Genomic DNA, 24885 nt, shown 5'->3' with positions numbered 1-24885 from the left:
CGTATGTCTCAAAGAACCTATTGCCCCTTCTACCACTCAGATCTAACTCATTCTTTGTGTCTATTTGAGATACTTGTTCCAAAGATCTGGCTCTGATGCCTCCACTTACACCTGCAGATGTAAATGGGAAATGAACAGCCAGAAGTTGATAAAGGATCCCAGAACCGTTCCCTTTCAGTCGGGAAGAGGGCTAGAGAGGCAGCAAACCATAATGGTGGAGAGCATAAAGCCTGGAGTCAGACCACCTGAGTTTGAATCACAGCATCACCACTTACTACCTGTGTGGCCGTGGATAGGCTATTTAACTTCTCTAGGTCTGAGGTTCCGCATGTAAAATCAGGATAACAGTAATACCTAACTCACAAGGGAAGCTAACATTTGTCAAGTGCTTGGCACCCAGCTCAATGTTATACGTGTTTTTGTTAAATACATAAGTTCCAGGTTTGGAAAAGTTTGGGATCACTCAGGAACAGGAGCCTATATCATAGCTCCTGGGAACAGGGAAGGGCTGGGGGTTGAGGCAACATGTGAAGGTCTTGCAAGGCTTGCTGGGACCATCTGAGAGTCCACCCCACTGCTCCTCCTTAACTCTAGACAATGAGCAACCATCCTCAGAGGACACTGGTTCTCATTACACCTTTCTTCAGGAATAGGGAAGGCATAATTTTAGAGAAGGAATATGTTTTCTGCTTTGATTTTTGCCTAAACCCATGGCCCCATGCCACATATTTTAAATTTTCCCATGACTTCTTGGAAAGCCAGAAGGAACAATGGAGTACGACATCTGTGATTTATGTTATTGCCACGTGTTACTTGTGGAATTCTTTGGCATCTCCTTCAGTCTGCACTGGATAAATCTGGATTGACTGATTGAAGATGGTGAGGATGGAAACAATGAAGGATCCTCTCTGTCCTCTTCTTCAAAGTTTAATAACTTCTATATGAGTCCATGTTTCCCTTCTCTGCCCTGTAGCTCATGCTCTACAGAGGATGGAGTGTTCTCTCTGCTGTCAAAGTTCTAGCCATGTCTCCTGCTGGTGCACACATCCTGACTTACTTATATATCCCTCAGTATTTTATATCTCCTCTGTGGGTCAGCTGTGGAATAGAGGGAAGAGCATTAGTCGTGAGGAAACTGGGCTCAAATCCTAGATCTGCATTTTACTAATTGAAAGCTATTGAATAAGCCACTTCACCTTTCAGAGATATGGCTTTCTTATCTGTAGAAGAGGGCTATTTCCATCTATGCCACAGGGCTATTTTGAAAATTAAAAGAGACAAGAATATGTGCAATATAGTAAACACACATGACCACACACACATGTATATTTGATACTTGATGAAATATCTATTTTCTCTAAACATACAGGGCATGTTTTGAATTTCCTTTGTAGCACTTATTATTTTCTTCCTTGTGTTAGCTATTGTTTCATTTTTTTTCAATTGAGTGCTCACTCAAAATTACTGTGATGATACACTGTGTGATGCGCTTTGGCTGATAGAAAAACGAGAGAAACACGTAGCTTGACATTAAGTCTAGATTGTACAAGTGTCTTACTTCCCCCACTAGAATCCTCATGCTGCGTCATGGCCCCCTTTCTCGAAATGTAGTCACTCTTGTATACAGGAGTCTCAGGCTTGGGTCTCAGTCTCATATTCTTAAATGATTTCATCTATTTCTGTAACTTTACTTATCAGTTCCACGGTGATCCATGCTCTGTTAATTTTACTTCAAAGTTTCATATCTTCCTTCTACCATTTAATTGAATACCTCCATGAAAATGTCCCACAGGAACACTTGCAAACATGCTAAAAAAGGAACTAATATTTCTTTTTTATAATTTTATTTATTTATTTTTCCCCCAAAGCCCCAGTAGCTAGTTGTATGTCATAGTTGCACATCCTTCTAGTTGCTGTATGTGGGACACGGCCTCAGCATGGCCTGAAAAGCGGTGCGTTGGTGCGTGCCCGGGATCCGAACCCGGGCCGCCAGCGGCGGAGTGCGCGCACTTAACCGCTAAGCCACGGGGCTGGCCCGAAACTAATATTTCTTAAATTACCCTCTTGTTCGCTATTTTCATTAAGGGCATCACTTTCCTTTTAGTGGCTCAACCTCAAAACCTTGAAGACAACTCCTTACTTACTACTTTCATATTCTATTGTTTCTGTTTCCACATTACCTTTGCATCACTATCCTTTATATCTTTGCTGTTTCTTTAGATTTCTCTAAGAGCTGCCGAATTAAACTCATGGTCTCACCACTCCTCCCCGCTCCCTTACTTCTCTTTATCTAATCTTAATTCAAGACAAACTCTCATCACTACTTCATGCAGAGATTTTATTGTCGATCTATCTATCTATCTACCTACCTATCTATCTATCAATCAATCATCATCTATCATGATTCTATCTGGATAATGTTGTAAACACCCTTAGACCCACCATGCAACCTGAAAGATCGTTAGTCATAACTTGCATCTGGCTATATGATGCCCTCAGTTATACTCTCCTGACTCTCCCCTCTAGAATTTCCTCTCATCCTGAATCCTGTGTTCATCTTTGCCTTGCTTTCATTTTTAATGCACTTTTAATGCATATATACCTATTCCCAGAAAGTTAATTTTTTTTGGTTGCTTTAGCTGTTTACAACCTTAATAAAGGGTATCAATAATAGTCTTTTGGGATTGCATTTTTGAATATTACTATTATGTTGTTAAGATTCAGTCAAATTGTAGCAGGTCTCTGGGGCCATTCAGAAAAAGAGAGATTTCCGTATTGGCTGGAATGACTGACTCAATTACCAAGGACACTGTTTTGCTGCTGCACAATGGGGGGCAAGAAGGACCCTGTCTATAACTATGTCTGGGATGCCTTTTGTATTTCCACGCCCAATAGCAGAGATTAATAGCAACTACAGCAACAACAACAACCCAGTACTATCAAGGACTCAGAACCCTCAAGAATGAAAGTTTGAGTCAACACAGCAGGTGAAGACCCAGTGGCAGCTGTTCGGCGGCTCACCTCAGGATATGAGTATCAGATGTGTGTTCATCCCTCTTCTGAGCTCCTAGGCTCTGGTAACACAACCTTTCCCTTTTGTAACTAGGGGAAGTAACTTCCTGCAGTTAATAATCTCTGGTTACTTAGGCATTCATCTTTTTTCTCCTTCAGTCTCCTTCCAGACACACTTATGTATCTGCTTCCCTGTATTAATTCTTCTTTGTTTAAAAATACCAGATGTCATTTCTGTTTCCTGAATGGACCCTAACTGACCCAAACTGACATATCAACTAGATAGTCTTTTCTAGACTTAGTCTAGAAAAGTAAAGTAATGAAGTAATTTAAATTATAGTGTTAAAATGACTCCAGGACAGCATGTTTGACAGAATCAAAGGGAGATGGCTGAGACAACAACGTGACATATAGTTGCAATGATTTTTATTTGCATTTAAAGTTATAAACTTACATATAGATTCTTATGATTATTGTAGGAAATACAATAGAGGAAGTCAACTTCCTTTCTCTAAGTTAAAGCAGAGGAATAATGTGAGACTGACAGAGCAGTTAAGTGGTATGGAGTTCTACCTCCTCAGCTCTTCTTTTATACTATGCTCTTTGGCACTTACTATTTCGCTATGGGAAATATTTTAAATATCTCATACCATTTGGCCTTCTTGAGTTTACCCATAACAGCAAAATTAACCTTGTTGCATTCCTTATTTAAACATAATATTGAAGGATACATTTATTCATTTAATACAAATTTATTAAGTATTTACTATATGTCAGGATTGTCTAAGGGCTGACAATATAGCAGAGAACAAAATAGATGCCAAATCTTCACATTCTCGTGGGGAGAAACAGACAATAAATCTATACAGCATTTTCATTAGCCAAACTTGAAAATTCCCTAAATGAAATATCTTCCTTCTCTCCATGATTTGGTCATTCATTCACACCGATTCATATGCATTTGTAATGAAATCACTTTGGGTCAAAATTTTGATAGTTCTCATCCTTGGTGTTTTAGAGACCCAGAAAGCATTAAAAGGTGAATAATGTCATCTTCCAACATCCATGGACAAATTCTTGGCAATGTGAATTTTCTATAGAAGATAATTTTATTTTATTATTTTTTTTTGTGAGGAAGATCAGCCCTGTGCTAACATCTGCCAATCCTCGTCTTTTATTTTGCTGAGGAAGACTGGCCCTGGGCTAACATCCATGCCCATCTTCCTCCACTTTATAATTTTATTTATTTATTTTTTCCCCCAAAGCCCCAGTAGATAGTTGTACGTCATAGCTGCACATCCTTCTAGTTGCTGTACGTGGGACGCAGCCTCAGCATGGCCGGAGAAGCGGTGCATTGGTGCGCGCCTGGGATCTGAACCCCGGGCCGCCAGCAGCGGAGCGCGAGCACTTAACCGCTAAGCCATGGCACCGGCTCTTCTTCCACTTTATATGGGACACTGTCACAGCATGGCTTGCCAAGCGGTGCATCAGTGTGCGCCCGGGATCCGAACCGGTGAACCCCGGGCTGCCGCAGCAGAACGCGTACACTTAACCACTTGTGCCACCGGCTCTGCCCCTGTAGAAGATAATTTTATATTTTTACTGGCAGTTAAAAATAGTAGATAATAGAACCACTTGCACACTGTTCTAAGATACATTCAATCCACCTCTTCCAAACATTATCCTGTTTGGAAATACAATATTTAAGGGCAATCACTTATATATTACGATATTTTGTAAACATTTTATGATTTTCTCATGAACAGAACCAAATCATAGTTAGTGGAGTTCCTTAGTGGGTATTTAGTGACCTGTCGGATTAACTGTCTCTATTTTGGGGAATATCACCTATATAATCAGGGTTGGTCACTCAGAATCAAAGCTTCATCTTCCCGGGGCCACGTTGGAGAAACATGGCCACATCATTTTCAATGCTGCTCTTTTTTCTTCATTTATCATTTGGCACTCCATTTTTTTGTCATTGTAGCATTATTTCAGTTATAATTAATTAAATCAGCAATTTATTATATTAAGTGAATCAGAATATTTATTACTTTAAAATTCAATAACTGTTGATGAGTGTCATTTTAGTAATATTTCAGAGAGAATCTTGTGCTCTTTAGAAACAGTCTAGCTTAATCAACAACACAGTAAGAACAAAAATATCTCCCCAGGTCAGTTCCTTTAAAGATTTTAATGGATGTGTAAATAATATCTCGTCTGCTTATGTCTGATCATTATCAGATTACAATTAGATACTGATCTTTTCATTTGTTCATTTCACTTTCCACCAAGAATTATTGGATACACTTCATATGACCAAGATTGTGAAAGGTACAGTGAGGTGTTAGGACAGCTCCTGCCCTAGGAGGTTTGCAAGCATAGTAGGGGTGATTAAGCATAATAGTTCAATAAAAATTGACATTTGAATAGTGATTTATAGCCTTAAAATCATGGACTATTGTGACCCTCACACCCTGTGACAGTGTTGGGGCAGATATTAGTGTTCCTAATACGTAGATGTAGAAACTGAGCTTCAGACCTTCTCAACTTTACTCTGCTAGTCAGTAGCTTAGCTGAGAAATGAACCCATTATTCCTGTGCTACCACTCTGCCAAAAGGACAATAAAGTGTACAAAGTGATAATTTCAGTAAGATGTATCATAAACTGTTACAAATTTCTGAGAAGAAGAATTTCTAACTGGAAAGATAAAAGGCGGCTTCTTGGAGAAGAAGGATGCTGGGACAGGACTTTCAAGTGCATCCTAACTGGTGACTGCAGTCTCCAGTGTATGACCTCACATTGGTTATGAGGAGATTCTCTTGCTGAAGAGTTTCCCCAGGGCAGCTTTCATGTCTTGGTTTCTCAGACTATAGATGAAGGGATTTAACATTGGGGTCACTGCGATGTACATCACAGTTACCACAGCATCCTTTAGGCTGTAACTAGTCAGAGGGCGGAAATACATGCCCATGACTGTCCCATAATACAAAGAAACAACTGTGAGGTGGGATCCACAGGTGGAGAAGGCTTTGCGCACACCTTTGCTGGATGGAACCTGTAAGACTGTGGAAAAGACCTGAACATAGGAGATGATGATGCATAGTAATGGCATGGAGAAAACAGCAACTCCTAGGTACATCATCTTCACATTGAAGTGGATGTCAGAACAGGACAGCTTGAGTAAAGGAGTAATGTCACAGTAGAAGTTGGCTATTTCCTGGTTTCCACAGAAGGACAGCTTAGCTGTGAGCAGAGTGTGTGGGAGGGCATTGGCATTTCCAACAACTCAATACCAGACAACTAGCAGGACACAAGACCGTGGGCTCATAATTGCTGTGTAATGAAGCGGGCGGCTGATGGCCACAGCACGATCATATGCCATTGCTGCCAAGATATAGCTATCTGTGTTACCCAAGGCAATCATGAAATACATCTGTGTTAGGCATCCCCCAAAGAAGATGGCTTTGGTGACCAACAGATGGTTGGCCAGCATCTTAGGGGTTGTTACAGAGGAGAGGAAGATGTCAACAAAAGAGAGGTTGGCAAGTAAAAAATACATGGGTTTGTGAAGGCGAATGTCAGAGTGAATGGCCAAGATGATGAGCAGGTTTCCAATCAATGTGATGGGGTAAATGAATAGGAAGAGGATGAAGAAGAAATCTTCCTGTTCCTGCCGACCGGTAACTCCCAGGAGGATGAAATCCAGGGTGGAGGATTGGTTTTCTCCCCTCATGGCTCCTTTGTTAAGAAAGGGGAGAAGAAACCAGAATTATTAGTGAAGTCACTGTGTGTAACAATCTTTCTTATCCACCAGTTTTGACGCAAGTGATCAGCCATCTCTACTTGAGTTTACTAAATCAGAGATAGCCAATATTTTGGGAAAATATCCTCGTTGATCAGTGTGACTAGTCAACAGTTAGCCCTGGACACTCATGTCTAAGAAGTGAGAAATCTATGCATCAGAAGTGCCCATCCTCCCCCATCCCTTCACCACAACCTGAACACCTAGGATTTAATCAATTTACAAATATTAATATTCATATTGCATGTGCTAGATACTTTGTGAGGCTTGTGGAAAAATCACAAATTGTGGAAAATACAATTTATTAATCCACTTATCCAACATGTAAGACACAGTCTCTGCTTTCAGGGACTTTACAACTTAATGGAGAAGCCAGAATCACACACTAATTTTATCACACTTGATAAAGAAAGGACAGCATTTTGGAGCCTTTTACAAAACACTCCAGTGCAGAGTGTGTTAGTACAAGAACCAGCCTGAACTAGGAATTGTTCCAATGACCAAACTCATAGTGATCCCAGAGCCCAGGAAGTAACGCTGACATTGGAAGGTTGTAAATCACAATGACCAGTGGTTTTAGGTCCTAGCATAAACAAGCCTAGTGAATTTCCTCCCCAAGTGTCCGTCCCATTTTCAAAGAAGATTTTCACCACCTCCTTTGATAGGCTTTACCTCTTCACTTGATCTTAGCCAAAAGGCCAAGAAGTGATAGGCTTTATCTCTTTGGAAAACTCTCTAATATACATAATATATAGATAATAAGCTTTTCTCTTTGATCTTCTCTTCTCTTTCTTTATTATTTCTTTTGGTGGCTCATCCAACTCCATAGCCACTTTAACTACTGCTTAGTAAACTCTCAGATCTAAAGCTTTAGGCTTGATCTCTCTTTCTCATATTTCTGTGTTCAGCCATCCTGCCAACATATCTGTCCAAACCCCATACTCTGCACATCCAACCTAAGTAGTTTACAAGCTTTTTTGAGGATGAAAACCATACTTTGCTTATTTTTATCACTCCCAGAAAGATCACTGTGGAATATTTGTCATTGTATGAACCAGTAAGTTTGCACTCAATATTTCTTGGGTTAAATCAAGGTTTATTTCTTGGATTTCTCACATGTGGGATGCTTACAGGCACACTCACCCAGTTTATCCTTCACTTCTGCATCTAATCTTGTTGATTCTTCATTTAAAATAATTCTTACATAACTCAACTTTTCTACTTATTGTCTCAGAACTTCAGCTTAGATCATCTTCATCTTCTACTTGAAATATTGTAATGCTCCCTTAACTGCTTGACCACAGATCCTCTCCTCTTTGATCCACTTGCACTCTGAGGCACACTACTTAAGGCAAAGACTACTAGCTGCTCATCAAATTTATGTTGTTCTCTTCTTCCTGGACACACAATTAGACATTTCCCAGATGCCCTAGCACCGAGATATGGTCATGTGACTGAGTTCTAGCCAATCCATCTATGTGTTCCAGTTCTGGGCTTTCTCCACACTCTTTCCACCCTTGTGCCAGCTGGATGGAAATGGCCAGGAGGCTGTATGGGATGGTAGAGTTACATGGTAGAATGAGCCTGTGTCCCTAGTTCTCCACATCCAGGAAGACTACCATCCACCAAGAAGACACCCACTGGGACTGTTATATAAGAGAGAAATAAACTTTCATTCCGTTTAAACCATTACACATTTTGTCATCTTTGTTACTGTAGTCCAGGGTATCCTAAGTAATTCACTAACTTTTCTAAAGATAATTGTACTTAATTAATTCAATCTATAATTAATTCAGTCACCGATTCTCAACGTCTCCTATAGTAGACTTGTGAATTATATGCTAGGCACATGGATTCAGTTATAATTATATTTCACCCAAATATGATGTGCTTTTTCATCTCTGTTCTTAAAGAAATTTGGTTTTCTCTCACGAAATGTCTTACCCTATCTGCACACAGAATCACAATATCTCAGGGTTGGGAGGGTTCAATAAAGCTAAAGCGCTCAGAGACTACAGTTAGTTCATATGTTATGGGAGTGTAATATTTTAGAGGTGGGGTTCTCTCAACATGGTGGATTAAGCTAATGTCGACAGGTCCCATTCCAATTAATACACATAGAAATTTTAGTTAAATTTAAAAATTAATACAAAATACACACAGACAAATCTAAAAGAAAGAAATGGGAATATGTAGGTATGAGAAACAAAAAGAAAACTCAGAGCAAGAGTTGTAAGCCATAGTTGATGCTGTTGTGCCCCCTTGGGGTTTCCAACCAAAAATAAAGCCCTAAGCCTGGGGTCTGGTGTGCTAATTCCCCTTTGGTACAGGAGATGTGCCACAGATCTGTATGAATTAGAGAGCTAATTTGAGTTCCCCACATGAAACACTTGAAGTGTTGTCCTATGTCTGAAATAACACTAGAAATTCTTTTTTTTGATATATTAGAACTAGAAGAGAAAGAACAAAAGGATAACATTCACAGAAAATATGATGGTCTACAAAAAGAACCCAAGGGATTCTCTGGATCAATCAGGGATTCCCAAGGGAATCTCTAGAGATATCAGCAAGTTTCTTTGATATAAACCAATATTAAAAACAATCAACACTGTTTTTAGACTTAAATAATAATAAAATAGAAAATATGATAAAAAGATTCCTCATTCACAATAGCAATAGAAAATATTAGGGCATTTGGAAATAATTCTAACAAAAGAGGTCCAAATGGTTTCAAAAATTGGCTGAAGGACAAAAAAAGAATATCCAAAAAAATGGAGAGATAAGCAACGTGAATGGCAAGAATCAATGTGGTAAAATGGTCAATTCTTCTCCAGGTAATCTATGAATTCAATGCAATCCCAATGGAAATACCAGAGGTTTCTTGTAAGCGGCACTTAGCATGCAGAAGAATAATGAGCCATAAAGAGCTAAGAGAATTTGAGGATAGAGAATAAGGAGGAAGGAATGCCCCATCCGGTATCAAAATGACTTACTATGGTAATTCAAACAGTGGAATAGTATTGGTTTAGGGATTGAAAAAGAGACCTATGTAATAGACTAGACAGTCAGACACAGATCAAGTATTTATTAGAAGTTGGTATATAACATGGGTTGCTTTAGAAATGCAGAGGAAAAGGGTGGACTGACCATTCTGAAGAGTGCTGGAAAAACGGGATACCCGTATATGAAAAATAATACAGAAAAATGATTCTTAAAGGATTAATTGTGAAAAACAAAACTTCAAAATTTTAGAGGAATATATAAGCGCATCAAATCAACACACTGTACTCCTTAAACTTATACAATGTTATACGGAATTATATCTCGATAAAGCTGGAAAAAATTTAGAGAAAAATATGTTTGTGATATCAGGGAAAGAAGTAACTTCTTAAACCAGGCACAAAACACACAAAACACAAGAAAAAATATGTTATATTTAGACTACTTTAAATTTAAAACATTTGTATGAAAAAGACACTAAAAAGAAATGGGAAGGCAAGTCACGCACTAGAAAGAGGCATCTGCTACACACATATCAATTAAGGGTTAGTATTCAGAACACACAAGAGTCCTACACACTAGTAAGAAAGAGACCAAAAACCCAGTAGGAAATAATGGGCAGCAGGCTTGAACAGGAAATTCGTAGAAGGGGAAGCTGGTGTGGCCAATAAACAAAAGGAAAGATGTTCAACTAAATTAAAACAAAATTTAATATATCATTCTTTATCTTGGAGCATGTAAAAGTATAAAAGTCTGAAAATTTCAAGTATTGGGGAGAGATGGAAAAATTAGTATGGCCATTTGAAGAACAATTAGCCCATCTGTAGGATAGCTGGACTTCATCCAGTTGTGACCAAGCAATTCCACTTCTAGATTAGACCCTAGAGAAAATCTGGCTTACGTGTTCATGAAGACATTCACAGGGATGTGTATCGTCATATAAGAAACTTGGCAATGGCCTACCCACGGAGGAATGGAGAGGTAAATTGTGCCAATTTCTTATTAACGAATGCTGTACAACAGTAAAAGTGAATGAATTCATGTGGAAAAATTTTTAAAAAATAATAGGATGGAAAAAAGCAAGTTACTGGAAGATATATGCTGTATCACACAATATATGCACATTTTAGTACATAAAGTAATACATGTGTATGCAGTAAAAGTATAAATCTTGACCGGGAGTATATTACCAACTCTAGCAAATTGGTTATTTCTGGAGAAAGAGGGGGGGAAAATAAGATTTTCAATGGGAACAAAGAGAGTTTCAAGTGTATCTGTAAAATTTATTTGTTTAAAAAGTTTGGAGCAAATATCACGAAATATCACATTTGTCAAATCTAGGTGATGAGTTTTTGTTATGTCTGTCATTCTCATATTTTAATAAGGTCATAATAAACAAATTTAATTAAAACGAAGATTTCAAAGGTTTAGTGGTAACTGGGTCCAGAGTGTGGCCATGGAGCTGGCTGGCTCGAGTGCATTTTCACTGAATGTAGGAGACAGAGTGTTGCTTGTGAACAGGTTGAGAATAAACAGGAGTTTACACCAGGAAGAAGGATCCAGGGGCCATATGTCATGCTAAAGTGAAGGTTGCAGCGAAAACAGATTCAGGTTAGAGAAAGCCAAGTAGATGCAAGTAGGGATGGATTTTAACACTATTTTGCTATGTTATTTCATTGTCCGATGCTACTCTTCCCTGCTCATTTGTTTTGTATACACCTGCTCTTTGAGCCAATGGTGATTTCCAGCCTCTTAACCTCTATATGGTAGCAAGCCCAGTTCTGGCACTTTCATCTATAACCAGCATGCACCCCATGGTCATGCACCCTTCCAAAAAACTTCAACCCCAAGATAACATGTGTACACTTTTACTTCCTTCTTCCTGGGTAGCCAAGGAATAGTGGAGAAATCACACAAATGTGGGGAATCAGCCTGGAAAAGGAGTTTGGGGTTATATTGTGGAGAATTTTGAACCAACATAAGGCCTTTATACTTTATTCATTACACAACAAAAATTAATATAGTTGATGTGGATTGCACTACCCTTTCTGGCAGTAGAGATATGAAACCTTTTATTTAACACAAACACAGGTATTTGAGCATATAAAATGACTGATGAAAAAGGCAACACATTGAATGGTAAATCTCGTGCAAAGACAATGACAAGTTGATAAAAAAATAAAAAAGAGGTGAAGAATGTAAGAAAAAGCTGCACCAGAAAAGAAGTGATTGGTATAATCAATGTGAGAACTAAAGACACAGGGAACCAGAGGAGAGAAGTCTCTGAGCACAGGGACTTCAGGATCCATAGTGTTAGATGTTAAGGTGTCATCACAGGGAGAGATGATTTCTGCTGAAACTTTGAAGAGATAGGTATAAGAACCATATGCCCCCAGGGAGGGCAGTCAGGAGATACATCAGCATGGATGCTAGGGATGATTAAGCCAGAGTTCTAGGCAATGCTGGGCTGCTGAAATCCATTTTCCTGGAAAGTGTTTGTGCTCTGAGATATCCATCACATAAATGTGACAGTGCTGAGGACAGTTTTTCAGGGACACAGGAGGACAAATGCTTCCTCTTGGCATCAGGGACAGAAGATAAAGCCAAAGAAATATCCTCTAAGTGCTTTGACAATGAAATAACGTAATTTTCTGAAGAAGCCTGTTAGTATGCACCATTGAATGTGGGAGTACAAGGTGGGTTTGTAGCACCTCTCTAAGTCAACAGGCTTATGCGAGTGCACACACACACACACTCACACACACATGCAATATTACTTAGGGAGGCAGAGAGCTCACGACTGAGATACCCAAAACTACCCCGTCATCATCCTGTTTTCATGGTTAAGGGCCCAAAGATAACTGTTGTCAGAAGGGGAGCGTTCTCTCTCTGTCTCTCTCTCTGTCTCTCTGTCTCTCTCTCTCTGTTTTGTCCATCCAATCTTGAGACCTTGAGTTCTGGATTCAGACCAAGGTGTGAGTCCTAGTTTTGCTACTACCTCTCTGTGTGACTATAGGAAATTCAATTCACCATTTTTTTTCACCTGATAAAGTGACAAAATAACTCTACTTACCTCTTGGGAGTTTTGTGAGGGTCAAAGGAGATAATGCAGGTAGTGCACTTGCTGGCTGTCTATCCCCTGATGTCACTGTCACAAAGACTCTGTCTTCACATCCACAGCCCCTACCTGGAGAGTCAGCTCGGATGATGTCAGAAAGGATCCTGGTCTTGTGGCCTTCACTCCTCTTCCACAAATGGGAAGTTTAAAGCCAGCTGGTCTAGCACCTGTTAGCATCCTTTTTGGAGGCAGGCATGTCAGAGAAAGTGCCAGGAGTAGTCCTGGAGAGTGAGTCTCTGGTCCTGTGTTCCTGAGGCAGAGGAGACAGGACTGGGATGGTTTGGAAAGAGAAGTCGTGAGTTTTCCAACCGAGGAGCAGAAGGTGTGGAAGGAGCTGTCCTGGATGGAGCCTGAAGATGAGGATTCTAGTTTCCTCTTCAAAGAAGCAGGTTGGGTCATAAGATAGAGAAAATTGTGAATTATTCACCAGGTTATAAAGTCTCTTGAAACAAGACTCCCCCATGTCTTCATTCCGACCATAGAGCAATTGTTGAGACTCATTACATACTCCTACAGTGTGCCCTGAGAGGACACAGTGGTTCTCAAGAGTAATAGTTCCCAGAGTTCTTTTCTGGAAGGAAGGGTGGGCAACAGGGTTTCCCAGAGAAGTGTCTTCAGGGTCCAAGCTCGGGGTTGACCTATTGTAGTCTCTTTGTTGGAATGTGGACCCCTCTCCTCTGTTGTTCAGCACAAACTGGAACCACTCCATGGGATACAAGGACTGTGCTACAACTGAGCTCCTGGTCTTTATTCTAGGCTATGCTGAAGCCTTTTTGGTGTCAAATGTCCAAAGAATTATATTTCATCTTTTGTCTATGATTTTTCTTGAGGAGGGTTATGGTGGAAGTTAAACTTTCTTTTTTTCTAGTATTTTGATAGTAAGTCTCCAAATTTTTTAGATTCTTAGAGAAGGATAGGGACTAGATGTTACCTAGTCCGCTTCATGTATGTGTCACCTTTATAACAGTCCTGATTAATGGTCATTATACCATGATTCAGCCCCTCCTGTGGCAGAGAGGTCACCACCTTTCTGTAGAAGATCATGGAGGAGACTATGAGCTCTGGCTCGGTTTCAGTCCAGGTTCTCCCTCTGACTGGCTGTAACTGACCTTGAACAGCTATTTAATGTACCCACTCATCTCTGTAATTGGAATAACAACAGCAACAATCACAACATCCCCATAAAGTTGTTATGAGGATCAAATGAATTAATATCTGAAAAGTTCTTACATCAAGCCTGAGACATAATTAGCACTTAGTCATCATTAACTGTTATTTTGCTACCTCTATACTACTACCTTTATTACCTATAATAGTACCTATTAACTACTTATTTTACTACTAGTCATGTAATTGTTGGACAATACTCCGAATCTTGAATTACATTTTCCTCTAGACTTACTTCAGATTATCCATCCTATTTGCTCTGTTGTTACTTTCCCTGTGATCAGATTGTGCTCCTGTGTCCAGGACATGGGCTCTCAGACATGGATAAGATGATATCCCATGGTAATATTTTCTTCTTGGTAATAACATTTTGTTATTGGTGTTCTTCTCAGAATCTCTTACTACATCCAAGTTTTATTTACTGAGTAGGCATTAGGGGAAAGGAATTGTGCAATGATATATAAGAAAACTATGAAGAAGATGATACTTTAACGTTCAAACATTTGCAAATATTCTCCATGGAAAGTGACTGCAGATTTCTTAACTTATCAAAAGAATCTCTGACCTTACTCTCCCTTCCAAAAGAGAAAAACTTCTTTGGTGAAAGGAACTAAGTTTAATTGTCTGTTGGCAAATTCCAGGCTTGGTAAATACCTCTCATTTAAAGGTGTTTTTGAAATCTATGAAGTATATTGGCAGAGTAAGAGAAGAGGAGTAACATCTTAAGTACTTGGAGGAAAAACTTACACTTGAAAGAAATTTAAGAAAGAGAAGAGAAAAATGTTTTAGAAAAATTTTTCTTATCTTAAGACATCAAAAAAAGCATAAAATGGAAACAAATTTAGATGAAAATGAAGTTGATCTTGAAATAATGGACAGAAATGAATAAAGAGTATAAAAATATTTTAATTGACATTTTAGGCAAAATTGACATCAGAAAAATAAATTATTAAGAAAAGTGAGGAAAAAATTTCTCTCATAAAAGGGAACTCCCCAAAATGCTATCAGAAGATTTCTCAGCACAGACCTTGCAGACCAGGAGAGAATAGGGTGATATATTCAAAGTGCTTAAAGAAGGAAACTGCCAATCAAGAATACCCAGCAAAATTGTCCTTCAGAAATGAATGTGAGATAAAGACTTCCCCTAACAAACAGAAGCTGAGGGAGTCCATCACCACTAGACATGCTTTATAAGAAATGCTGAAAGGAGTTCCTCAATCGAAATGAAAGGTCATTTATTAATAACATAAAAACATGAAAATACACAACATATGAGTAAAGATAAGCATATAGCCAGATCCAGAATACTCTGTAATGTGGCAGTGGTAACCACTTAACTATAGTTAAAGGACAAGAGTATTAAGAATATCTATAGGTAAAATAATTGGTTAGTGGATACATAATACAAAAAGAGGTAAATTGTGACATTCAAAACATAAAGGGGGCAGTAAAAAAGTAAAGTTTTTGTATGGTAAGTTAGATTGTTATCAGCATAAAACAAACAGTTATATAGATAAGATCTTTCACGTAAGCCTCATGGCAACCACAAGTAAAAATCTGCAATATATTCACAAAAGATAAAGTGAAGACAATAAAAGCATGCCGCAGCAGAAAATCACCAATTGACAAGAAAAGGCAGCAAGAGAGGAAGAAAGGAACAAGGGACCTACAAAACAGCCAGAAAACAATAAATAAGATGTCATTAGTAAGTCCTTACCTATTAAAATTACTCTAAATGTAAATGGATTGCATTCTCCAATCAAAAGAAACAGAGCTGCTGGACGGATAAAAAAACAAGACCCAACTATATGATGCCTACAGAGACTCACTTCAGCTTTAAGAACACATGTCCTTTCAAAGAGAAGGGATTCAAAAGATATTCCATCAAGTGGGAACAAAAGAGAGTAGAGGTAGCTATGCTTATGCAGAGAAGTAGACTTTAGGCCAAAATTGGTAACAAAAGACAAGATCATTATATAATTATGAGGAAGTCAATTCATGAAGAAGATACAGCAATCGTAAATATATATTCACCCAACATTGGAGCATCTAAATATATTACAAAAAGACTAACAGATACGAAGGGAGAAATAGACAACAATATGGTAATGGTAAGGAAAGTTAACACCACACTTTAGACAATGGGTAGGTCATCCAGACAAAAAACCAACAAAGAAACTTTGGACTTGAATCGTACTTTAGACCAAGTAGACCTAACAGACCTATCAGAACATTTGATCCAACTGCAGCAGAATACACATCTTCTCAAGTGCACTTGGAAAATTCTCCAGAATAGATCATATGACTTGTCACAAAACAAGCTTGGAAAATTTTAAAAGATTGAAATCATACTAAGTATCTTTTCTGACCACAATGGCATGAAAGTAGAAATGAATAACAGGAGAAAAAAGCTAGAAAATTCACAAATAAGTGGAAGGTAAACAACATACTCCTGAACAACTGATGGGTCAAATAAGAAATCAAAAGGAAAATTAAAAAAAAAAATTGAAACAAATGAAAATGGAAACACAATATACCAAAACCTACGGGATGCTGCAAAAGCAGTTCTAAGAGAAAAATTCAAAGCAATAAACACCTACCTTAAAAAAAAAATAAAGATGTCAAATAATAACCTAATTTTATACCTCATGAAACTAAAAAGAGAGAACAAGCTAGCCCAAAGTTAGCAGAAGGAAGGAAATAACAAAGATCACAGCAGAAATAAATGAAATAGAGACCAAAAAAAAAACAAAAAACAAAAAACAAAAAAACCCCAATAGAAAAGACTAATGAAATAAGAGTTAGTGTTTTGAAAAGATGAACAATAAGGCTGGGGAAGAAAAGGAAAAAGAAACAAGTGAAAATCATTTTAATGTTGTAGTTAATTTAACCCAATATTCCAAATTATTATCATTTCAACATGCAATCAGTATTTTATAGCAGTACTGAGTTATTTTATAATATTTAAAATCCAGAGAGTAATTTACACTTACAACACATTTCAATTTGAACTAGCACATTTCGAGAGTTCTATTGCCACACATGGTTACTGGCTAAATATTTGGGGTAGCTTAGGGTTCAGTACCTGACACTGATTGAACAGCGATAAAAGCCCCTATATTTAAGTTTTTACTGACACACGGGCAGTGGCCAATGGCCTAGCCATATGGTCAGGCAGTAGGACAACGGAAACCTGGCCTACTAAAGGGATGCCCATATGGGGCACAGCCCTATGGAAATCACTGCGGGAATTTCAGGGATGCATTAAATTAGGACATGTTGATGCCCATCAGAAGAACTCCTTTCTAGGTTTGAAAGGTGGTTGGAATTACAAGCAGACATGCCCATGTGCTCACTTGAGGTGCCCACTTGTATTCATGAAATGAGTGGACATGGGGTATTGTAGCAATGCAGAAATGGACTGAATCTGAACATAATCCTTTTGCAGCCCCTGGGGCACAAAATGCCAATAAGAGCTCTTCTGTCTGCCAGCTAAAGAGACAGAGACTGCAGATGGCTATGTGGCAGATTCTCTGGGTGGAAGGCCTTAAGCATACCTGGCAAGTGGGACGTATGCTGGTAGCCCTAGGGGGCTACAAATGGTTCTTGACAGGAATAGACACTGACTCTGGACTGGGCTTTGCTTATCTGGTGGTAGATGCAAATGCTAAGTGCTATAAAAGAGTGGAAGAGAAGCTATTGCACCATTTTGGATATCTGACTGCTGTTCCTTCAGACCAAGGAACACACTTTACAGACCACAATGTCCAACAATGGGCAGAGAGATATCCTCCTCAGAGTACTAGTTTGATAGAGAATTGGAATGGGCAATTAAAACATTAGTTATCTAAAATGGGGGGAGATAAAGACATGAAGGGCTGGCTTACAATCCCTCATGACTGTGTGCTCACACTCAGTATGAACATGAATGGGGCTAAAGGAGTGTCCCTGCTGGATAGGTTTCTGTTTTTCTGGTGAGTCTGGGGAACAGGAGGTGGGGAAGCATCCTGCTAATTCTTGCCAAGGGAGGAGTACACCCCTCTGGTATAATGTACACTGGTATAATGACTATACTTCTTTCTTTCTTTCTCACATTAGCTTGGTTTCTCCCCCCCCCCCCCCCACACTTGATGCAGTGGTCACAGAACCAGGGCTGCAACTACAAGTCCTGGATGCAGGGATAATTCCTATGCAAGAAACTGTAACTACGTTCTAAATATTATGTCAGAATTCCTAAGGGCCTAATAGGGTGGATTGTACTTTGATCCCATCTGGCAAAGTTGGTTGCCTAGTGGTCAGGATAGCCCACTAGTTCTGTATCTATGTAACCTTACCTTATCTGAATAGAAGTGGACTTGGAGGGAGAGACTTGCTAGATTAATATTGCTGCCTGCAATCTAGACCAGCACAGTGGCTTAACCTAATGTCTCTTCCAAAGGTGGAAAAGTTAGAGTATAATGGAGAGCAGGTGGAATAGTGGCTGAGGGTAAGGGAATGAATAAATGGGTTATGAAATAAAGGAAATATTCTATTACATTAACACCTTGAAAGAGGCTCAGAGCAAGAGATGATATTCTCTCTTAGCTCAATTACACCAGATGCCTGAAAGGGTGAAGCCGTATGTTGCCAACACTGTTCCTGCTTTCGGACCTGACAGGAACAAATGGAAGCCTGTAGACCTGAGTGGCCTTATCCTGGGAGATCAAAGGTGGTTTCTTGGAGGGAGAGGACATTGGGGCTGGATTTTCAAGTGCATCCTAATTGGTGACTGAAGTCTCCAATGTACGACCTCACCTGGGTTATGAGGAGATTATCCTGCTGAAGAGTTTCCCCAGGGCAGCCTTCATGTCTTGGTTTCTCAGACTATAAATGAAAGGATTTAACATTGGGGTCACTGCGATGTACATCACAGTTACCACTGCATCCTTTAGGCTGTAACTAGATGGAGGGCGGAAATACATGCCCATGGCTGTCCCATAATACAAAGAAACAACTGTGAGGTGAGATCCACAGGTGGAGAAGGCTTTGCGCACACCTTTGCTGGATGGGACCTGAAAGACTGTGGAAAAGACCTGAACATAGGAGATGATGATGCATAGTAATGGCATGGAGAAAACAGCAACTCCTAGGTACATCATCTTCACATTGAAATGGATGTCAGAACAGGACAACTTGAGCAAAGAGACCATGTCACAGTAGAAGTTGGCCACTTCCTGGTTTCCACAGAAGGACAGCTTAGCTGTGAGCAGAGTGTGTGGGAGGGCATTGGCATTTCCAACAACCCAAGACATGACAACTAGCAGGACACAAGACTGTGGGCTCATAATTGCTGTGTAATGAAGCGGGCGGCTGATGGCCACAGCACGATCATATGCCATTGCTGCCAAGATATAGCTATTTGTGTTAGCCATGCCAATCATAAAGTACACCTGTGTTAGGCATCCTCCAAAGGAGATGGCTTTGGTGCCCAACAGATGGTTGGTCAGCATCTTAGGAATGGTTACAGAGGAGAAGAAGATGTCAACTAAGGAGAGGTTGGCAAGGAGAAAATACATAGGTCTGTGAAGTAGAATGTCAGAGCAAATGGCCAAGATGATGAGCAGGTTTCCAGTCAAGGTGATGGGATAAATGAATAGGAAGAGGATGAAGAAGAAGTCTTCCCATTCCTGCTGACCAGTAACTCCCAGGAGGATGAAATTCAGGGTGGAAGATTGGTTGTCTTCACACGTGGACCCTTCAGCAAGAAAGGGGAGAGGAATACAGAATTATTAGTGAAGAGCTGTATGTAATCTTCCTTAAATACCACTTTTGACCCCCGTGGTGGCTGTGTCTGTGTCTGTGTTTACTAAATCCAGAAATAGCCAATACACTGGGGAAAAATCCCTGTTGGTCGCTGGGACTATTTGATAATTAGCCCTGGACACTCATGTCAAGAAGTGAGTAACCTTGAATCAGAGGTGCCCCTCCTCCCCAACCCCAGCATCATCATCACCCAAACTTCTAGGATTTAATAATTTATCATATAACTAAAGTTCATATTCAATGTGCTAGAAACGTTGTTAGAACTCATGGAAAAATCATAAACACATGAAAAATGTGGTTTATTCATCCATTTATTCATATATGACATAGTCTCTGCTCTCAAGGACCTACAACTTAACGGAGAAAGCTGAATCATATACTAATTTTATTACACACAAAAAGGAAAGGACAGTGTTTTGGGGTCTTTGAAAAAACACTCCAGAGCAAAGGACAGTCAGTACAATGATACCCTGGACAATTAGAAACAGCTCTACTGGCCAAACCCAGAATAAGCCCAGAGCCAGGAGGTAACAAGTGTCTACACTGGCATCAGAAGATTGTAAATCACAAAGACCATTGGGGTTAGGTTGTAGCAAAACAAAATTGGTGTTTATTCCCCAGGCATCCCATTTTTAAAGTAGACATTCACCACTTCCTTGGATAGATTTCGCCTCTATTCAAAACCCTTAAATATATATAACCATAATGTTTTTCTCTTCAACCTTCCCTTACCTTTCTTTATTATTTCCTTTGGTGACTCATCCAACTCCATCATGGCTTCAACTGCTGCTTAGTAGACTCTTGGGTTTCTATCTTGTAGTCTTGATCTCATTTCTTATATTTCCATGTCCAGTCATCTCGCCAACGTCTGGCCTCACACTCTGCACATCCAACCTAGGAAGACTGCAAGCTTTTTAGAGGAAGAGAACCGTATCTTGATTATTCTTATCTTCCTTACAGATTATTTGGAATATTTCTTATTTTATGCAACAATAAGTTTGCACTCAATAGTTTGAATATATCCATGTTTATTTCATGGGTTCCCCACATGTGAGATGCTCACAGGATTTATCACTCAGGTTATCCCCCACCTCTACATCTGACCTTGTTGATTCTTCATTTTAAATAATTCATACATAGATTTTATACTTATTGTCTCAGTGCTTTAGCTTTGACCACTATCATTTTCTACCTGAAATATTGTAAAACTCCCTCAATTGCTTTGCTATGGGTTCCTTCCTTTCCTTCACCTTGACTCTGAGGCATACTAACTGTGGCAGAGACTACTAGCATCTCACCCAAATCCACTTTGTTCTCTTCTTCCTTGATGCTCAGCTAGACTACATTTTGCAGGCTCCCTTGTATTGAGGTATGGTCATGTGACTGAGTTCTAGCCAATCCACCCATGTGTTCCAGTTCTGGGCTTCCTTCAAATTCTCTTTCCCCTTGGGCAAGCTGGGTGCAGATGGCCAGGAGTCTGAATGGGATGGTGGAATCACATGGTGGAAAGAGCCTGTATTCCTACTTCTCTACAACCAGGAAGGCCACCCACCACCAATGGCACCCACTAGGACCTTTACATAAGAGAGAAATAAACTTGATTTTGTTTAACTACATCATTACATATTTTACATGTATTTGTTACTGTAGTCCAGGGTATCCTAAGTTATTCACTAATTTTTCTAAAGAGACTTCTACTCAATATTAATTCAATCTGTAATTAATTTAACCACTAATTTTCAGTGTCTCCTATAGTACAGATGGGAATTATATGCTAGCACAGGGGAAGCAGATAAACTTATCTTTCCCTTAAATATGATATGCTTTTTCATCTCCGCACCTAAACGAATTTGGTTTTCTCACTTGAAATGCCCTTTCTCATATTATATATGCACAGGATCATAGTATTTCAGAGTTGAGAAGTGTCAGTAAAACTGGAGGGCTCACAGACTGTGGTTAGCTCATGTGGTAGAGAAGCATACTTTAGACGTGGGGCTCTTGGCAACATGGAAGACTTAGCTGATATTAATAGGTCCCATTCCTATTAAAACACAGATATTCTATATAAATTATTAAAGAAAAAGAAAAAACACACAGCTAAACCTAAAAGTTAGAAACAGAATAACATAGATGTGAGAAAGAAAAAGAAAACTCAAGAGCAAGTGGTGTAAGCCAGAGCTGATGCTATGGTGGTCCTAGGAGATGTGACCACAGATCCATATGAAGCAGGGAGTATATAGTGAGCCTTCTGCACAAAGCACTTGAAATGTTGTCCTATCTGTGAAAAGAGCACTAGAAGAAATTTTTGCCATATAATAATTGAAAAAGAAAAATCAAAATGCATAGAATTCACAGGAAATAAGACTGTCTTCAATGGAAATCCAAGGGACTCTCTAGATGAAGTAAAAGGTTTCAGCAAGTTTGATATAAATCAATGTTAAAAAAATCAATATTGTTGTTACATTTAAGTAAAAAGAAATAGAAAAATATAATATTAGAAAGACTTTCTATTCCCAACAGCCACAGAAATTTAAGAAATCTAGAAATAATTCTAACAATAATGTCCAAGACTGTTTTTAAAAAATTACAAAACTTTACTGAATGACAAAAAGAACACCTAAAAAAATGTGGAGATAAGAAATGGTAATGGAGACTCAATGTTGTAAAAATGTCAATTCTCCTCCAATTAATCTATGAATTTGTTGCCATCCCAATAAAAGCACAATATGTTTCTTCTAAACATGGAACTTAGTCAACTGATCCAAAAATTCATATAGGAGAAGAAAGAGCCAAAAGAGCTAAGATAATTTGTGGAAAAAGATAAGGAGGGAGGAATTGCCCCACCAAGTATGAAAATTGATTTACTCTGGAACTTCTTACAATGGCTTAGTGCTGGCACAGGGACTGACAAACACATCTATGTAACAGACTAGAGACCCTAGAAACAGGTCAAATATTTATTAGAAATTGGTACATGACGGGTTGGTTTAGTAACAGGCAGGGAACAGTTGGACTGACTATTTGGTGAAGAGTGCTGGGACAGGTGGATACCCATACATAAAAAGTGATACAGAAAAAGGATTCCTGATGACTTCATAGTGAAAAGCAAAAATTCAAAAACTTTAGAACAAAATGTGTTTATAATGTTAGAGTAGGAAGTGATTTCTTAATCTAGGCGCAAATGCACAACACAAAAGAGAAAATGTAAAACTTGACTACTTGAAAAATAAGACATTTGTATGAAACACACACCATAAAGGAAGGAGAAAGACAAGTCATGGACTAGAAGAGGTATGTGCTGTGCACATAATCAATAAAGGTTTAGTATTCAGAATACAGAAGAGTCCTACACACTAATAAGAAAAGGACCAAAAACCCAGTAGGAAATAGTGGGTAGCAGGTTTGAATACACAAGGCATAGAAGAAGAAACTGGTGTGGCTGATAATCAAAAGAAAAGAATCTCAACCAAATTAAAACAAAATTCAATTTAACACCCTTTGTCTTGGAGCAAGTGCAAAGTCTGACAATTTCAAGTGTAGGGAAGAAATGGAAAAATTAGTATGATCATTTGGAGAACAATTACCCATATCTAGGAAAGCTGAAAATTCTTTCACCTCCTGCTGACTCAGCAATTCCACTTCTTGATTGGACCCTAGAGAAACTCTAACATATGTGTTCCAGAGGACATGCAACTCTAATACATGTGTTACAGAAGACATCAAAGGCTATATATTGTCATGTAGAAAACTTAGAAATGGTTATTTGTGACATTTTCTTGTTTTGACTTCTGCAAAACAGTTAAAATGAATGTATTCAGATGGAATCATTTTTAAAAATTCTAATGCAATGGAAAAAAACAAGTTGCTGTAAGATGTATGGCATAGCACAGAATATATGTAAGTTTTAACACATAAAATAATGCATGCATGTGTGGTAAAAGTACACATCATGCATGAGAGTATATTACTCATTCTAGAAGAGCAGTTATCTCTGGGATGAGAGGGATAGTATTTCCTCAATATTCTTTCCCACATATCATACCATTCACCTACTTCCATCTTGTCTTTTTTTCCCAAAAGACTCAGAGGAAAAGTGTCCATGCGTCCAATATTCTGCCATCTTTGTTCTTTTCTGTTTCTTCAGCTATATTGCTCCACCATTCTGTCAGCTGCAGTATTTTCTCTCTCCAATATCTACCTCAATACCAGCACTTTCCCATTAACTGGCAAACATATTTTAGCCCCTTTAGTCATTCAATGAATGTTCCTCAATCTTGTAACTCTTTCTAGCTACCACCCAATTTCTTATATACGTTCTTCCTTTCTTAGGCAGGCGTCTTTACATCTGTTTACTGGACCCAAAAGTATATTTATAATATAATTGATTTTGTGTACTCTTTAAAATAACTCACTGTCTACCCATCAGGTAACAGATGAAGTCCAAATTCCTTATCATGAAGAAAATCTCAAAGACAAAATATTTGTACATTTGAAGAATATTTCAGGCAAAAATGACTTATATATCTTTACTTGGAGGGCAGGATAAAACTAGGAAGAAATCAGTCTGAAAAAAATTTGAGTTAATATTGTGGAGGATTATGAAGCAACGCAAGAACTTGGTTCTGTCTTCATTAGGAACTAAGAATCAGCATGGTGGATGTGAGTTGCACTAACTCTTTCTGGTATAGACATATGCAATCTTCTGTTTAACGCAGATATAGATATTTGGACTTATAAATAAAGTGACTGATCAATAGAGCAACGTTTTGGAGTGACAATCTGGTACATACACAACTATATGGTGGTAAAATAAAAAAGTTACAGAATGTAAGAAAAGTAGCACCAGAAAGATAAGAGGTTGGTATAATCATTGCAGGAACTAAAGAAACAAAGAACCAGGGGAGAGAGGTTTCTAAACCCAGAGACTTGAGGATAGAGATGATCCATACTACGAGATGTAGGGGTCATCACGGGGAGAGA

At 38.7% G+C, this 24885-nt stretch overlaps 2 protein-coding genes across 2 annotated transcripts; both read right to left on the bottom strand.

The window, feature by feature from the left end:
- Positions 1-5819: 5819 nt before the first annotated feature.
- LOC131416648 (olfactory receptor 1A1-like) lies at positions 5820-6749 on the bottom strand. The gene is given in 1 exon segment (XM_058559307.1): positions 5820-6749. A coding segment is annotated over 1 exon segment (930 nt).
- Positions 6750-18902: 12153 nt separating this feature from the next.
- LOC131416797 (olfactory receptor 1A1-like) lies at positions 18903-20680 on the bottom strand. Its single transcript, XM_058559464.1, has 2 exons — positions 20638-20680; positions 18903-19837 (listed from the first exon to the last, which is right to left on the bottom strand). Exons 1-2 carry the CDS (start codon positions 20678-20680, stop codon positions 18903-18905), a joined length of 978 nt encoding a protein of 325 aa, XP_058415447.1.
- Positions 20681-24885: the final 4205 nt, after the last annotated feature.

Source organism: Diceros bicornis, chromosome 18 (genome assembly GCF_020826845.1).
Source record: "Diceros bicornis minor isolate mBicDic1 chromosome 18, mDicBic1.mat.cur, whole genome shotgun sequence".
NCBI classification, from domain to species: domain Eukaryota; kingdom Metazoa; phylum Chordata; class Mammalia; order Perissodactyla; family Rhinocerotidae; genus Diceros; species Diceros bicornis.
The sequence above is the reverse complement of the archived record's forward strand: the minus strand, read 5'-3'. Positions and strand labels throughout refer to the sequence as shown.